Below are 13671 nucleotides of genomic sequence, written 5' to 3' on the forward strand. Positions count from 1 at the left end.
TACTTTTTATAAGCGTTTATTTGCTTGCCTGTATTTAGAAATGGAACAAAGGTTTTGAATTCTTTTTTTTTAGTCTTTTTTTTTATATATATGTTATAGTGTCTATTAAATCTTTTTTTAAAAAAAAAAATTCTATTTTGATAACTTTTTTGATTGCTGAATTTATATTCATATTTTGTAATATGGCTTTCTCAAAATGTCGTTTCTTCTTCCCATAAGTCTTGGCTTGTGAAACGTCATCTTTGTATCTGAATATGGAATTTCTTTTTTAAAGGTGTATTACATTTTTAAACTTTAATGTTCATTTTTTTTTATTAATGATTTTTCTGGTTTTACTATTTTAGTTTTTTTCTTGACTTGACTGATGTGTGTGTGTATGTGTATGTATGTATATATGTAGGTATATATATATATATATATATTTTTTTTTTGCAACTCTATATTTTAATTAGGGTGTTATATAGTTTTTTCTTAAAAAAATTTTCTTATGGAGCTGCCATCTTGAAATGGGGGTAATATTAGTATTAGTTTATGCGCCTGCCGCTTGGCTTTCTTTCAAAGGGTGGGGGGAGGGGGGAGGGATCTTTTTTCACGCTTTTGCTTTTTATTTTTTTGCTTTTAGTTTATGGGCTGACTTTAAATTGTTAATATTGTTGAGGTGTCAGGATCTCCGGTTGCTCCTGAATCAATTTTCCTTCTTCCTAAATTGTGGGTTATGTGTCTTTTTAACCTTTTATGATACACACAATTAATATTGGTATGATGGATAAATCTATTAACTTTATCTCGTGGAATACTAATGGTTTAAATCATCCGATTAAACGTAAAAAAATATTTAAAGTATTCCATAGATTGAACGCTAATATTATTTTTGCACAGGAGACCCATATTAGGAGGGAGGATAATCAACGTTTTTTTAGGTTCTGGAAAGGACAACAATTTCACTCAAATTGTACCGCTAAAATTAGGGGTGTGTCTATTTTTATAGACGCATTATGAAATTATTTCGGATCCACAGGGTAGATTTTTGTTGATAACTGGTTCACTTTTTAATCGGAAAGTTGTTTTAGTTAATATTTATGCTCCAAACTTTGATTGTCCTGAATTTTTTAAACGTTTATTTACTTCTCTTCCTAACTTGAATGAATATATGTTGATTATGGGTGGAGACTTTAATTGTTGTTTGAATCCTTCGATGGATAGATCTAAACCTATTCGAACTCTTCCGAATAGATCAGCTTTACTTATTAATTCTTTTATGGTTGATTCTGGAATTACTGAAATATGGCGGTTTTTGAACCCTAAAGATAAAGAATTTTCATTTTTTTCACATGTTTATCATAGTTATTCTAGAATTGATTATTTCCTTATTGATCATCGTTTATTAACAGATGTTATTGATTGTAAATACGATTCTATTGCTATTTCGGATCATGCGCCTTTGAAGTTATCTATCAAGATTCCGGACTCTTCTATCAATACTAGATCTTGGAGACTTAATGCTACTTTGCTTCAAGATCCAGAATTTATTACCTTCATAAAACAACAAATTGACTTATTTTTTTCAACAAACTATAATGAAGAGATTGATAAAGGAATACTTTGGGACTCTTTCAAGGCTTTTATTCGTGGACAAATTATTTCATATTCCGCTGGTAAAAGAAAACAAAGATATTCAGATATAGCTTTATTGGTGGATAAAATTAAAGAAATTGATAAGATTTATTCCGTTACTCCTACCAAAGAACTTTATAAGAAGAGAGTTGAGCTTCAAATGGAACATAGTTTATTATTATCTTCTTCAATTGAGAATCAATTAATTAAGACTAGGGCTCAATTTTATATTCATAGTGATCGAACTGGTAAATTGTTAGCTAATCAATTAAAAGCTATTTCGACTAAGCGACAAATTATTAAAATTCGTAAACAAGACGGTAATTTAACTACTGATTATAAAGAAATCAATAACACTTTTCAAGATTTTTATAAATCTTTATATCAATCAGAATTTGACGGTGACCGGTTTACGATGGATAATTTTTTTAATAACTTGAATATTCCTAAACTGATAGATGAAGATTGTAGCTTGCTTGATGCTCCTATTTCTATGGATGAAATAAGAGAGGCTATCTCATCAATGAATTCAGGGAAAGCTCCTGGTCCCGATGGTTTTATTGTAGAATTTTTTAAAACTTTTTCTTTATTGCTTTCTCCTTGGCTATGTGAAATCTTTAATGATGCGTTTGTTAAGAAGAGACTACCTCAATCGTTTTATGAAGCTATCTCTCTAATTCTTAAAAAAGATAAAGATCCTACTTTATGTGCATCTTATCGCCCTATATCATTATTAAATGTAGACTCTAAGATTCTTACAAAAATTTTAGCCATTAGATTAGAAAAGGTATTACCACAGATTATTTCAGAAGATCAAACTGGTTTTATTAGGAATCGGTATTCCTTTTTTAATATTAGAAAATTGATTAACATAATTTATACTTCATCACCTACAACCCCAGAATGTGTTATCTCATTAGATGCTGAAAAAGCCTTTGATAGAGTTGAATGGACATATTTATTTAATGCATTGAGAAACTTTAATTTTAGTCCTAATTTTATATCATGGATTAAATTAATATATTATAAACCTGTTGCTTCTGTTCTTACAAATAATTATAGATCCTCTTTTTTTCAATTATCTCGTGGTACGAGACAAGGTTGTCCTTTAAGTCCTTTATTATTTAATATTGCATTAGAACCTTTAGCTATTGCTATTCGTGAGTCTCCTAATATTTTTGGTATTACCCGTAATGAGAAGTTATACAAATTATCGCTTTATGCTGATGATTTGTTGTTATATATTTCTAATCCTAGTAGGTCTATTCCTGCTATTTTATCCTTGTTGGCTCAATTTGGTAGCTTTTCTGGTTATAAGCTAAACTTAGATAAGAGTGAGTTATTCCCTTTAAACGCGCAAACCTTATTGAGTGATAGGATGCCATTTAAAGTTGTTACTGATAACTTTATCTATTTAGGTATAAAAATCACCAAGAAATATAAAGATTTATTTGGACTGAATTTTTTACCTATGCTTCATCAAATTCAACAACTTACTACAAGATGGTCTCCCTTATTTTTATCATTAGTTGGTCGGATTAATGCTATTAAAATGATGATTTTACCGAAATTTTTATATTTATTCCAAGCTTTACCAATTTTTATTCCTAAATCTTTTTTTGATAATATTGATTCAAAAATTTCCTCATTTGTGTGGCAAAATAAAAATCCTAGGTTAAGCAAACGGCAATTACAAAAGTCTAAAAAAGATGGTGGTCTAGCTTTACCTAACTTTAGATTTTATTATTGGGCGAATAATATTCGTAACCTAATGTACTGGAAACTAGATTTGGATTCACCTGTGTGTCCACAGTGGGTAAATTTGGAATGTAGTGAGGTTAAGGGATATTCTATATTTTCCGTTCTTGGTTCTTTTCTTCCTATTGATTTAGCCAAATTCAATAAACAGATATCTAACCCTGTTGTTAAACATACACTACGAATTTGGTTTCAATTTCGCAAATTCTTTAATCTGAAAAACTTTGCTCTGGACAGCCCTATTTTATGTAATTTTTTTTTCAAACCTTCATTGACAGATCAAGCTTTTAGTATATGGAAAAGGAAAGGTATAAAATGTTTTCGTGATCTTTTTTTTGAAGGTACTTTGATGTCTTTTGATCAACTATCCAACAAATTTGAATTACCTAAATCTAATTTTTTTAGATACTTACAAATTAGAAATTTCTTACATAAAATTCTTCCATCTTTTCCTAATTCAACTCCATCGGATTTTTCAGATTTGATTTTTACTTTTAATCCTTGTCAGAAGGGATTAGTAGCTTTTATTTATAACATGATTATGAAGATACAGCCAGAAATATCGGATAGAATTAGACAAGAATGGGAAAAAGAACTTCGATGTAATATATCAACAGATAAATGGGAAAAAATTTTACAAATGGTTAATTCCTCTTCTATTTGTGCTAAACATGCTTTAATACAATTTAAAATTGTACATAGAGCTTATATGTCTAAAGATAAGCTTGCCCGATTTTACTCGCATATTAATCCTCAATGTGACAGATGTCACTTAGAAGTGGCTTCATTGACTCACATGTTTTGGACATGTCCCACTTTACATAACTATTGGAAGGACATTTTTGATGTCATTTCCTCAGTATGGAATATCGATTTACAACCCCATTTTATTACTGCAATTTTCGGTATACCAAATGAAGATGGCAATCAGCTTTCCCCTTCAATCAGACGAATGATTGCCTTTGTAACATTAATTGCCAGAAGGTCTATATTACAAAACTGGAAAGAAGTAAATCCTCCTACTACATTTCAGTGGTTCTCCCAAACCATTTCTTATTTGAGTTTGGAAAAAATCAGAAGCACTATCTTTGATTCTTCAATTAAATTTGAAGAAACCTGGGGACCATTTATTCGACACTTTCATATGAATTAATTTGGCCTATTTCAGATCCTTTTCTCTACTTATCCTTGTTCAGGTATGGAGTTCCGGAGTTCTTTTCTTGACACCTTCATATATTTATAAAGTGCTATTATTGCCCATGTTAGTTTAGTTTAGTATTTTTTTTTCAATATATATTTTTTCTCATATATAATTTCAATTTTTTTTTCTTTTTTCGATGATTATTTTTGGTTTTTTTTCATATATATTTATATAGACTTGATTGATTTATGTACCTTTTGTCGATTGATGTTTAATAGGATATTATTATCCTATTACTAATGTAATCTCAAGTTTATTGAATTTGTAATCTGTTCATTATTATGTGTTGTTTTTTTTTATATATGAAATTTAATAAAAAGATTGAAAAAGGAAAGGAAAGAGTATTGTGTTCAAGTATATAAGTACATAGAAGTTTTGGAGAAGGTACAGATGAGATTTACAAGGATGCTGTCTGATTTGGAGTACAACACACAAAACAATGGAGAAATTCAGCAGGTCAGTCAGCATCTATGTACAGGAATAAACAGTTGATGTTTTGGGCTGAGATCCTTCATCAAACAGTCATGAAATAGTCCTCATACATTAATGTTTTCATTCCCGGAGTCATTCTCTTGAACGTCCTCCAGACCCTCTCAAATGCCAGCACATGCATCTTTTACTAGTTTCAACCAGCCAAACAGCAACACCATCACGTATCAAAGCTCACCACTCCTCAGACTATCATACAGCTTCCTTTCCGTCCACTCTGCCCCTCCCTCTTCTCTTAACTATTTAACTAAATACCATTCTAAATTTTCCCATTTCTGAATAAAGACCATTGGCCTAAGATACAAGATCTTTTTATTTCTCTATACAGATGCTCCCTGATGTGTTGAGTCTGAACTATTAAAAGCAGCAAGTCTGGCTGCGTGTGAATTTTACTTGAGCCAATGAAAAGAAGTGAGGTTTAAGCAGTGTGGCCATTGCTGAAGTGGACAGAGTTAAGAGTGGAGAACTGAGACTTTGGCTCAAGAGGCTTCAGAGAGAACAAGCAATGCCATTTTGGTGGCCATGTGAGAGTGGCCAAGAGAAGTTGAAGATCTAATCCTTTAAATCAAAAAGGCTTTGGCAAGGAGGCCAAAGAACAGGTAACTGTTGTTCATTTATCAGGTATGGGTTTTACAGATACTAAATTACAACAAAAATAGGGATCAGATGATACCTTGCAGCTGCATGATGCAAGAGCTGTTGACCCCTATTGTGGCTCCTGGTAAGCACATCTCTAGCAAGTGCTGGCTGCTCAAGGAATTCAGGCTTAAAGCTGATGACCTGCAATATGAGCTCTGAGCTCAGAGAATTATTTTCTCTACCCAGTTATGTACTGGCATGGAGCATGCATTACTGATGTCCAAGTCAGATGTATAAACAAATAGTTGAGAGATTTAATACTTGGGCCACATCTTCCACATCCTAACCCTGAGTCTCCCTCTTCCCTAAACTCACTAATAGCTGAACTCCTGCAATTCAGTGAAACAGTGATTAAATAAACAGTGTTGAAATACAAATCCAGCAGTTGTCATAAGACATTTTTTTCGCAAGTCAGCACATGCTGTGTAATTCTCAAAATCTCCAGTTTTCAGTATTCATCTCTTTTGTCAATAATTTTCTCTTAAATTATGTGAATTGCCACTATTTTCATTATTAATTGTACAACTCCTCTAGCCAGAGAATGTGGTTGAAACATCTCTGCCCATTTTCTGTTAAGTGCTTTTCAATTGATTACTGAGAGGTACAAGAAAATGATCTATAGTTAACCTCTTCATGGATGTCCATAAATTGTATTTAAATATTTAAATAACACATTCTTTATTGGGAACATGTCACCTGGCACAAATTACCATTCCATTTTATTGTAATACAACATATGAATTTTGTATTCCCAATGAGTATAAAATATTTGTTTCAACAACCATTTTGCTTTTACAGCCTAAACCTCACAAGATTTGCCCATGAGAAATTGATTCTGATGAGAATGCCAAACAGGAAGAGATCATTTTGATATATTTAATTGTTCTTTTATCCATTATAGATTTAAAGTCTGAACCAGTGGTGGGGAGAAGACCCCACTTGCTCTCTTTGTCAAGCACCTGGATCACTAAGGCACATTTTAACAGAATGCACCACGAGCCTCAACCAGGGATGGTATACTTGGCAGCATAACCAAGTTCTCAGACTTGGAACAGATCTTGGATCTTGGAACAGAGGCAAACCACCGTAAATGCTCTCCCACAAACATCAGCAGGAAATGTCCACATTACACGATTTGTACCAGCAGGCCAATCTCCAGAGCACCAAGTAACATCAAAGGACATAAGCATTCTGCATGTTGCTCGGGACTGGAAAATGGACGTGGACTTGGAGAAAAAGCTTATGTTTCCCCCAGACATTGCGGCTACAACACTCCGGCCAGACATAGTCCTGTGGTCTACATGTTGTGGAATTGACAGTACCATGGGAAGATAGCGTTGAAGAAGCTTATGAGAAGAAAAAGACCAAGTACTCTGAACTGGCAACTGAAGCTGCACAGAAAGGCTGAAAGACCAAGATTTTCCCTGTAGAAGTGGGATGCAGGGGATTCGTTGCTATATCTATGACCAGTCTACTGAAGAAGGTGGGGGTGAGGGGTGTCTCCCTCCAACAAGAAATCAAGTCCTTGTCAAATGCAGCAGAGAAAAGCAGCAATTGGATTTGGATTAAAAGAAAAGACAACAACTGGGCTGCAAGTGAAGACAGGAGGGTACGGAACCGAGGGGGGTGTATCTGGGATGCTAGGTAGCACCGTTGAGCCCTCTGGAGACATCATGGGCTTATCAACGAAACGTCAAAGAAGGAGGGTGCTCACTTGATGACCCCGATGACGTAGCTACTCTCCTCGTCATCAGTCCAAGCCACTGCCAACATTGGGAGTGCCAACTTTATCATTGGGATTGAAACATCAAGTCCTAGTAGCTCTACTGATCTTCTGGAAGAAACCAGTGACTGCTGTGAAAGTGCAGCTGATAACAAGGGAAAGACCATGTGACAGCTAGAGACAGCTGACAGGAGGAAATAGACCCCAACGGGGCTGTTATGGGCTAGCTACCCATAACAGCAAGCTCTGTCACCTTGTCAGAGCACAAGAGCCACCCTCATTTGGCTATGGAAAGTTTAAAGTATATCCCCAGAGTCTGCGAGAGTGGGGGCACAAGAACACTCTCTGAATGAACCTTGGCATGGACACAACAATGAATCAAGAAAGTGGTAATACTCTTGAGAAACCAGCAGCTGGACATGTTCTTCAGTACTGAAGATGTGGCTGGTCTAAAGTAACATCAATTCGTGGTCTTAAAATTAATCAAGGACGGAAGAAATGCTTGAAAATCCCCAACCTAGGGCCCTGCATTGACCAAATTCTGTTAAGAGGAAGGTCAAATCAGTCGAATGAAACTCAGTGGCAGGAAGAAACCCACAGTCCGCAGAGTATCAGCACCCTACGGGATGTGGAAAAAGCTTCAGGCACAAGCAGCAGTCCAAGACACAACCAGGCATATCGTATAGTGGAGAACATGCAAGGACGTAAGCCGTTGGTGAAATGGCCAAAGTCTAACAGCAGGAGTGGGAAACTATCAATGCAGATGTAAGTGTGATCTTAAGTGGTATCAAGGGATCAGCAGAAAAGAAGTTGGAGAAGATGGACAACTTGATCTATAGCTATGGAAAGGAGAAATTTGGAGTGAAGGAACAAATCAGCAGGAAAGATATGCCTCCTCCCCCCCCAAATCCCATCGTCTCCAGGAAATCCAACAACTTATTAAAGAAAGAAGAGGTCTGAGGAAGTTGTGGAAAAAAGCAACAGCAGAAGAAAGGGAGGACATCAGCCTTCTTCAAGAGGACCTAAAACAGAGGCTCTCGAAGTTACGCAGAGCAGAGAATTTAAGGAAATGACACAAAAAGAAGGAAAAAGCTAGAACAGACTTCTACAAAGACCCCTATAAATATGCGAAAGGTATTTTCACAAAAGAGAAAAGCGGATCCCTGAAAGCATCAAAAGAGGAGGTTGAAAGGTATCTCAGAACCACCCACACAGATGAGCTAAAAGATGAACCAATACTTGTCCCAGCTGACATCCCACCAATCTCACCCCCACAACATCTATTTAACATCAGCCCTCCCAAGCTGAGTGAGGTAAAAAAGGCAGTGAAGAAGGCAAGATCGGCATCAGTGCCAGGCCCTAACGGTGTTCCGTATTGAGTTTACAAGAACATCCCGGATGTTCTGAGATTACTCTGGAGAAACATGAGGGTTGCGTGGGAAAAGCAAATTATTCCCAAAGCCTGGAGAAGAGCGGGGGGAGTTCTGATCCCAAAAGAAAAGAATTCATCCACCATTGAACAGTTTCACCAATAAACCTTCTGAACATAGAAGGCAAGATCTTTTTCAGCGTGTTGGCGCAAAGACTTACAAAATATCTGAAACAAAATCATTTCATTGACACATCAATCCAAAAGTCTGGCATAGCAGGCTTCTTGGGATGCCTTGAACATACCAGCATCATATGGCATCAAATCCAGACAGCTAAGAAAGAAGGAAAGGATCTGCATGTCTTGTTCCTCGACCTGGCCAACGCCTATGGATCAGTTCCTCATTCCCTGCTGTGGACTGCTTTTGAATTCTTTCAGGTGCCTGTAACAATAACAAATCTGGTAAAACACTACTTCCAGGATCTGCAAGTTTGTCTCACAACATCAGACTTCACCACAGCTTGGCAACCACTGGAAGTAGGCATCATGGCGGGTTGCACCATCTCCCCATTGGCCTTTACTATGGCAATGGAGCTCATTATCAGAGCCTCAAAATGGGTTGCGGGAGGAAAACGGCTGCAGTTTGGTCAAAGGTTACCACCGATACGAGCCTATATGGATGATATAACAATACTGACGCCAAATGTCCCCTGCACCAAGTGACTTCTTCAAAAGCTTCATCAAAACATCACATGGGCGAGGATGAAGATCAAGCTCAGCAAGTGCAGAAGCATCTTCATTGTCAAAGGTCAATTCACGGATCAAAGAATTCATATTGATGGAACACCTGTCCCAACTGTTTCAGAAATGCCAGTGAAGAGCCTGGGCTGATGGTATGCTGCTAAGCTCAAGGACACCGAGCAGTTTAAACAACTCAAAAAGAATACCATCACGTACATAGCTCGCATCAACAAGACCTTGCTGCCAGGAAAACTCAAGCTGTGGTGCTTCCAGTTCGGCATACTCCCAAGACTCATGTGGTCTTTAACAGTATGTGAAATCCCATTAACAAGGTGGAAAAGCTCGAAAGAGTGATCAGCACACATGTGAAACAGTGGCTTGGACTTCCACAATGCTTAAGTCCTGTTGGACTGTATGGGAATGGCAAACTGGAATTACCAATTACAGGTCTTATGGAAGAATACAAATGCACCAAAGCAAGGTTGGTCATTACCCTCACTGAATCTGAAGATACTGTTATTCGAACAGCGGCCCCCCCATGTGGCAACAGGGAGGAAGTGGACCCCATCTGAAGCCATTCAAGCTAGGTCTGCTCTTCACTTCAGGGATGTGGTTGGCCAAGTCCAACATGGGAGAGCTGGTCTCGGGCTCAACCCAAAGGCTCCTCAACGGCACAAGGCAACAGCAGTGCAGAAGAGATGGCTCGTGATGGAGGAGGCAAGAAGGCAGGAGGAGGCAGAGCGACATACCAGGGCTGTCTCAATGGACAAGCAGAGCCAATGGACTAATTGAGAGAGCCTGGAAAAGAGGAAACTCAGTTGGCATGACACCTGGGAGATGGAGGGATCTCGGCTAAGTTCTGTCATCAGAGCCACTTATGACCTCCTACCAACACCTCAAAACCTCAACCAGTGGTGGGGAGAAGACCCCACTTGCTCTCTTTGTCAAACACTTGGATCATTAAGGCACATTTTAACAGGATGCACCATGAGCCTCAGCCAGGGACAGTATACTTGGCAGTATAACCAAGTTCTCAGACAGCTGGCATCAATCTTGGAACAGAGGCAAACCACCGTAAACGCTCTCCCACAAACGTCGGCAGTAAATGTCCACATTACATGATTTGTACCAGCAGGCCAACCTCCAGTGCACCAAGTAACATCAAAGGACATAAGCATTCTGTATGTTGCTTGGGATTGCGATGACATAGCTACCCTCCTCATCACCACTCCAAGCCACTGCCAACATCGAGAGTGCCAACTTTATCATTGGGATTGAAACACCAAGTCCTAGTAGCTCTACTAATTAAAGGAGCACTATGCTGTGAAAGTGCTTGCAGTTTTGAAAGAGAAGGCAGTATTGTATCATCTTAGGTACAAAGCTAGATATCTTGTCATTACAAAAGTGCACTTACACAAAGGCAAAATAATTAAATACTATTTGATGAAAATACTGAGCTACCACATCACATTTTCCCGAAGCTGAATTTCTCACCTTTCATATCCGAGCGGATAACAGTAGGTGACAAATCATCATAGTTGTTCATCATGCTGATATCCCCTGATGTGAAGCTAACAGTCAGCAGTGGCTTGCTGTTTTGGATTGGTAAAGGATATAATGCTGGACCATCTGCAACAAAGAACAACAAATAGACTTACAAATTCTCGTTCTAGTTAAAAAACACATTAATTTCTAAAGAACTATTTCTGCAATCATTTCAAATAACCCAGTTGAGACCATGACCAGTTCAGTCAGCTGATCAACTTAACAAAATGAAATAAAAATACAGATCCAGGTATTTAAATTAAGTACTCCAGCGAGCTATTTTTCAGCAATGTGCTTCAGAATTATGTGAAAAATTGTCAACTCATCCAAATTATGACTGTTGATTTTAATGTACTAGCTGTGGCACAGATATTGGTATGATAGATCACTCTCCAGAGACCCGGGCACAAAAATTTCAGCTACCATACCTTCACCAGGAGGTATGTTTTTTAACAAATGACATTAAATCACAACTATATACTGTCTCAGGTGTATGTAAAAACAAAATCCCATGCCACTATAAAGAACAGAGAAGTTACCAAAAGGACCAACCAACACTTATCCTTCAATGGTCATCACCAAAGAACTAGAGTTACAGGGTAGTCAGGAAGCAGCTGAAGAATGGACTTACGAAAGATAGAAGAGGTCATGAGAACCCTTTGTGAAGTAGATTAAAGAAAACCCCAAGATGCTTTACAAGACGTGAGGAACAGGAGAATGGTCAGAGTGAGGGCAAGGCTGATCAGGGATAGTGCAGGAAATGGTTTTAGAGCTGGAGGAGGTAGGAGAGATCCTGAATGAATACTTTGCTTCAGTATTCAGTGGGCTAAAATCATCGTGAGAAGTCGTTTGTCGGTGAGGCTGCTTGAGGTTTAAAGAGACCTCAGGGTCTTTCAGATCTTTTAAGGCAGATTGCAATCATCATGTTGGTTCGTTAGTGAGTTTGAAGAGAGCTTGGGGCCTTTTGTAACTTTTTGGCGGACTGAATCTTTTAGTCAATAAAAAGAAGTGAAGTGTAAGCGGCTCGGTCATTGTTGGCTCAACTGACTTGGGTGAGAACAGATGCAAGCAAGAAATTATGCCTGATAAGTTAGATATATAAGAAGTGAAGGCAGGATGGTAGTTTAGGCAGTGGAATGCTCCTCCTGTGAGATGCGGGATTTCAGAGTACCTCAGTCTCCCTGAGGAATACATCCACAGGAAGTGCACCCAACTTCAGCTCCTGACTGACAAGGTCAAAGAACTGAAGCTGGAGCTGGATGAACTAAGGACCATCCAGGATGCTGAAATCCTCATAGATGAGACTTTTACTGAGGTGTTCACAGCCAGAGTGGAGGCAACAAGTATACTACTCCTTTGGATATTGCTGGGAGGATGAACTTTCAGGGCACAGCAGCAGCAGCCAGGCCAGTGGCTCTGTGGCTGGCTCTGAGGCTCAGGAGAGAAGGATAGAGTCAGGCAGACCGATAGTGAACGAAGACTCGATAGTAAGAGGGGCAGACAGGAGATTCTGTGGCCACAAGAGACACCAAGATAGAGTGTTGCCTCCCAAATGTCTAGAGCAGCTGCAGAAGATTCTCAAGGGGGAGAATAAGCAGCCTGAGGTCTCAGTGCTCATCGGCACCAATGACATTGGCAGAAATGGAAAGAGGTCCTACACAGTGAGCATCAGGAGTTTGGGAGGAGGCTGAAGAGCAGGACCTCCAAGGTAGAAATCTCTGGAGTACTCCCAGTGGCACGTTAGTCAGGGCAAGATTGGATGATAGTACAGATGAAAGAATGACCGAGGGTGTGGTGCTGGGTGCAGAGTTTTAGATTTTTGGACCATTGGGATCTTGTATGGGGAGAAGTATAACCTGTACAAAAAAGGATGCTTTACACCTGAACCCAAAGGGGACCAATATCCTTGTGGGCGGGTTTGCAGAGCTGTTGGGGAGTGTTTAAACTAATTTAGCAGGGGTATAGGAACTGGAGTGGTAGAGCAGAGAATGGGGTATTTGGTATACAAGTTGGTGCACTGTATACTGAGTGAGGAAGAAGAGGCAGATGAAAGGAAAAAAATGCAGTCAATGGCATGAGTTCAAATGTAACATGAGGCAAAATCAAAAATGGATGATGAATACAGGACTGAAAGTGCCATACAGGCAGTCCCCGGGTTATGAACGAGTTCCGTTCCTGATTCCGTCTTTAAGTCAGATTTGTACTTAAGTTGGAACAGGTACATCCGGTAGTATTTAGCATCAGTTAATCAAACTTTTGTCATAGTATATAGTATATATTTTACCTTTCTATGCATATAAAACACTTAAGAAATGTATGTATTTCAATAATTAAACCACTGCATTGCTTAGTAATAATTGTAGCTTTCATCAGGGCAGGGCTTTTCACATGCTCCATTATTCTCACTTTATCCTTTAAAATTGTTCCGATCGTTGATTGACTGTAGCCTAACGCTTTTCCAATGACCGATGGCGTTTCACCTCTTTCCGATCGCTTTATTATTTCCATTTTATTTTCAATCATGATAGTTTTCCGTCAACGGAACCAAAACCCTGCGGATTCAGCAGCAGCCGCTGGTGGTGGGTCCTGAGC

At 38.3% G+C, this 13671-nt stretch overlaps 1 protein-coding gene across 2 annotated transcripts in view; it reads right to left on the reverse strand.

The window, feature by feature from the left end:
• The window catches only part of tulp4a (TUB like protein 4a), a 187155-nt gene that overhangs the window by 100234 nt on the left and 73250 nt on the right, over window positions 1-13671 (reverse strand). For both annotated transcript variants that reach the window (XR_009515206.1, XM_059986566.1), the window contains exon 5: window positions 11029-11163. Coding sequence is in view for 1 of the 2 variants with exons in the window: in XM_059986566.1 (XP_059842549.1) it covers window positions 11029-11163 (135 nt within the window). In the remaining variant the exon portion in view is untranslated. The remainder of the gene's footprint in view (window positions 1-11028; window positions 11164-13671) is intronic.

This window comes from Hypanus sabinus, chromosome 12, assembly GCF_030144855.1.
Source record: "Hypanus sabinus isolate sHypSab1 chromosome 12, sHypSab1.hap1, whole genome shotgun sequence".
Classification (NCBI taxonomy): domain Eukaryota; kingdom Metazoa; phylum Chordata; class Chondrichthyes; order Myliobatiformes; family Dasyatidae; genus Hypanus; species Hypanus sabinus.